This window comes from Apium graveolens, chromosome 4, assembly GCF_009905375.1.
Source record: "Apium graveolens cultivar Ventura chromosome 4, ASM990537v1, whole genome shotgun sequence".
Lineage (NCBI taxonomy): Eukaryota > Viridiplantae > Streptophyta > Magnoliopsida > Apiales > Apiaceae > Apium > Apium graveolens.
Window position 1 is genome coordinate 19,555,517 of NC_133650.1, and position 4,362 is coordinate 19,559,878.

At 34.0% G+C, this 4,362-nt stretch overlaps 1 protein-coding gene across 4 annotated transcripts; it reads right to left on the reverse strand.

The window, feature by feature from the left end:
- Positions 1 to 260: 260 nt before the first annotated feature.
- LOC141717870 (ABC transporter I family member 17) lies at positions 261 to 2,779 on the reverse strand. Of its 4 annotated transcripts, none has more exons than XR_012573827.1 (6): positions 2,509 to 2,779; positions 2,124 to 2,231; positions 1,386 to 1,958; positions 1,115 to 1,302; positions 892 to 952; positions 261 to 811 (listed from the first exon to the last, which is right to left on the reverse strand). XR_012573827.1 is itself a non-coding variant. In XM_074520092.1 (6 exons), the coding sequence occupies exons 2-5, from the start codon at positions 2,229 to 2,231 to the stop codon at positions 923 to 925; spliced, it is 345 nt and encodes a 114-aa protein (XP_074376193.1). In that variant the 5' UTR covers positions 2,509 to 2,771; the 3' UTR covers positions 261 to 811; positions 892 to 922. The 4 variants fall into 4 exon arrangements, 1 of the variants encoding a protein (XP_074376193.1); XR_012573829.1 differs by having other exon boundaries at positions 1,895 to 1,958; positions 2,509 to 2,771; XM_074520092.1 differs by having other exon boundaries at positions 1,940 to 1,958; positions 2,509 to 2,771.
- Positions 2,780 to 4,362: the final 1,583 nt, after the last annotated feature.

Here is a 4,362-nt window from a genome sequence, read left to right on the forward strand (position 1 = left end):
AAGCATTACAATAGGGCTCTATTGTAACAATTTAATGTCCAAATGTAACACCTGATTAGTGTTACAATAGCTTGATTGATTTTTTTAAAATGTGGGCCCCAGAGGGTGGGCGCACCTGGGACCCACTTATGGGGCCCACCTGTTGGGCCCACATAACTTAATGTAACACTATGTTTATCTATTGTAACACAAATTCCACGATAATGTAACACACATTTCACAATTATGTAACACTAAATGTAAGATACTATAACAGTAAATTAGGCTAATGTAACAGTTAATATATAAATTTTTGAAATGTCATTCCTGTTTTTAGAAGAATCCCATAATATAAGTCCCGAACATACCACAACTACATGACCATTCAAATAACTCCCAACTCCATCCACCAAGTCTCAACTCCATCCACCAACTAAAACAACTACACCAAAACAATCTACATTCAAAGTCTATTCACCAACAAAAACAACCACCACTACTTAATTGTTAAAATAACGAAACTAGTTACGCGATTATAATAAAACAAATTCGATGATTACAAAATACTTAAATCGTGTTGCCTTCAGTTCCTTGACCTCGAGTGCCTTCAGTGCCTGGAGTGTGAGTTCCACTGGCAAAAAGAGTGTCATTCTCAATATTTATATCCCGAGTAAAACACCACCTAAAATTCAAAAGGTGTAAGGGTTCTGTTATAGGCTCCAGAGCGAGCAATTCCACAACAGAAAAGATGAGGGGCATGTGCCAGGAGGTTTGCAGTCATGAATGCACCATAAGAATGACCTCCAACAGAAATTTTGTTTTGATGAGCCACCTAACCAAAGTGTGCCACTGAGTTAGTAAGTCTTTATATTTAAAATAGAGCAACTAAATTTAAAAAGGTTAGGAGCTTACACCACGGCGTATAACTTTTTCCACTGCAGCCTCAGCACTTGCAACTAGCTGCTCCACGTACCTGTTGGACACATAATATTAATAAAATCAATTTGGAAAATCCGAAGAATTCAACAGAGAGCTGGAACCTTGGTATTTCCGTAAGATGAAATCATGAAAACAAACAAGTTCCTCATAATGTTTGGTTATTAATCTATTAATCAATTTGGTGGAAATTAAGTACCTCCGGTTCATTAGCCAGGGTCTTAGCAAGTGCAACTCTTTGAGCTTGTCCAACTGATAATTCACTACCTAGCCCATCAGATAATGAGATCTCAAGATCAGCAAGCTTAAGCATCTTATGCACTTCACTGTCACTAAGTTTCTTTCCTTTCAATTGTAGTCCGTATCGTATACTATCAACAACTGTACCTGTTAATATGATAAAAAAATAGTTACACACTTTAAGTATACCAAATTCCAAGCAAGACTGAACAAAAAAAATTATCATTTACATCCACAACCAGTAAATCTTCTTGTGCTTCTTCTATAAAAACACAAATTATCAGATCAAACACACATTTAAAGTTTTTCAAAAATGTATACACAAAATTAGCAAAAAATGACTAAGATTTGAGGGAAAATTATAGTGTTGTACTTTTAGGGGGAAAGAGAAGAAAAATAATCAAAATAACTAATATTTGAGGGAAAAATATATATTTGAAAAAAGAGTGAGTACATGATGTCTTTTGAGTTGGTGTCAGGTTTAATGATAAAAGGATAACAGAGCATATGGTTCATCTGGGATCACTACATATCTGAATTACGTCATAAACTGTTAAAAAGGTAAAAGAACTTAAAAATCTGACCAAGAACTTCGTAGTAGAGAGATTTAAAATAACAAAAAAAATCCACTAGCCAACATTTGAACTACTAGAAGGCAGAAGCTTCTTTCTGCAAACTGGCAGTTTGTTTTTCTCTTTATTGGTATAAGAAACATCTGACCAAAACATTTAACATCTACTTAGTAATTTTCAAAATCTTAAGGCGCTTGTGAGTGAATTATAACCCGAGCTCCTGAAGCAAGCCTGTTGGAAGTAAAATTAAAAGATATAAATGACTTTGAACCAAGAAACGGGAGCAGCATGCCTCATAGAGTCATGGAGCAAAATGAAAGAAACAAACACTTAACATAAGAAGTAAAAAATGTCTAGTATAGCCACACTTTAGATAATAATAATAAAGCAACAAACCTCAACCAAGGTAGTACAAATTGATGAGCCCAAATAATAGTAACCAGAAATCTTCCCATTCAGCTGTGCACGACCTGCATCGTGTATGATAGAACACAACATGTACATCTGCAGACATATATAATGAAATCAATTAATTACTCTAATATGTAGAAAAAAAGGTTTTGTACCTTGTATATGCCGGTCCTATGGAGCCAAACAATTTGGTCAAGAAATAAGTAAATTGACATTAATGCGTTTTTGGACTACAAGAAGCACTGAGATGAACTACTAATTACAAATAAAATACAAAAATAGATAAAAACAAATAACAATAAAGACTTAAGAATAAGAACTATTTAATCCACCTGAGTAAAATCATACAAGTATAAACGTTAGTAATCACCTTAACCGGAGCAATACAAAGTCTTCGATTTATTCTTCAAACCCCATTCGAACTTGTTCTCAAAACTATTAAAAAAATAGTTCACATCTATTAAACTGGTAGTATTTACCACTTTAAAAAAGAAATGGCAAAATCCCCAATTTATGAACTCTTAATCGCCTGAAAATTGAAAAGCATCAAAAGCCAGTAACCCTAATCGGAAAAACTAATTGGAGAAACCGTGTGTGTATTTAAATACCTTTATTCAATTATGAGCTTTGTTTATCATGTTAGGTCACACAACACTATAGAATAGGGTTGAATATAATGTTTATACAATTAAATCGATTTAGAACACAAGCATGTAACAGTAATCAAGTTTATTCAATATAATAAGCTCTGTTACAAAGTAGGTTAAACTACTCTCTCAGTGATGAACAATATCACTAAGAGCTGCTAGGGTTACAATGAATACTTTTTCTCGTGAATGATAACACATATAGTGTAAACCCTAAGTTGTGTTTATATAGTACACAGTTAAAAGATATCTTCTAGTTGATATGTAATATAATTATGTCTCCTAAAATATATCAACCAGATATTATCTTCTACAAGTCTTCTAGCTGTCCAACTCTCCATGCATATCTTATATTGTTTAGTCTAGATCCTCTCCTATAAATCAGCTGCATTCCTTATCTGAAGTACCCGCACTTAAGTCCTGATATAAATCCAGACGTCCTTAAGTTCTTATATAAGTTCTGACTTCAGAAAGTCCTGATTTCCAGTAAGTCCTGATAAGTCCTGATATTAAGTTCTGAAACTAAACACAACAGATTAGACATGACATCACAAATATATCTAACAATCTCCCCCAACTTGTAAATTATGAAAAATATACAAGTTAATAGATTTGATGATGTCAAAAATATTTAAGTACAAATGCAATGAGAGTTTATTTAGACAACTAACTACAACTTACAGTACATGTAGATTTAACAATATCACTGGATCAATCTGAATCCAAAGTGATTCCTTGTAAAGTCTTTTACCAGCTTGTCTTCAGCTTTTCTCAGAACTTCAACTAACTGTGCTTTGACTTGCATCGGTTCTTCATCTTCATTATCACCAATTTGATAAATGGCTGTTCTGAGTGCTGGAATAGATGTTCTTTCAAGACCATCTCCAAGTCTGATAACTCTAGGATTTGAAGAGTCTTCATTGTAGCATAGACACTTTTTCTTTCAGAATAACTTCCACCTTAGCAGAGTTCTTCCTCATAGGAATTTCTCTTCCATCATCTTCAGTTATTTTTGGAATGTACTGAGAAGCCTTTGTACCAGAAATTCTGAGAAGATCTCTTATAGCCTTCAAAATATATTCTGACCATCTTCTTATAACATCAGATTTTACTTCCAGAAGGTAGTGAATATGTTGAACCTCTTTGACAGACTTCTTTAGCACATCAGTATTAGCTAGTCTGTAAGTTCTGCCATCATTGAGAAATAAGATCAATTTCTCTTTTAGATCATCTTTATCATGAGCATCCATCACAATTTGAGCAGACAACACTTTGTCAAGGTGCTTTTGTTTGATTTGTTCATATGGTTTATCTGTCAACATGAAAGGATCTCTGAGAGTAACTTCTACTCCTGTTTGTATCTTTTCTTCATCAGAACCTAATCCAGCTCTATCTCTAGGTTTCTTGGCTCTTAACCCAAACATTGCAAGTTGATTAATCATTAGATTGGACTTAGGTTCCACTGGAGTAGCTTTGTTCCATAGCAGCTTCTTCTTATCAGCAATTGTCATCTTGCCCAAATCAACTTGAACTCTGTCAGAGGTTGATGTCTTGATGACTTGATCAGGATTTGCTGT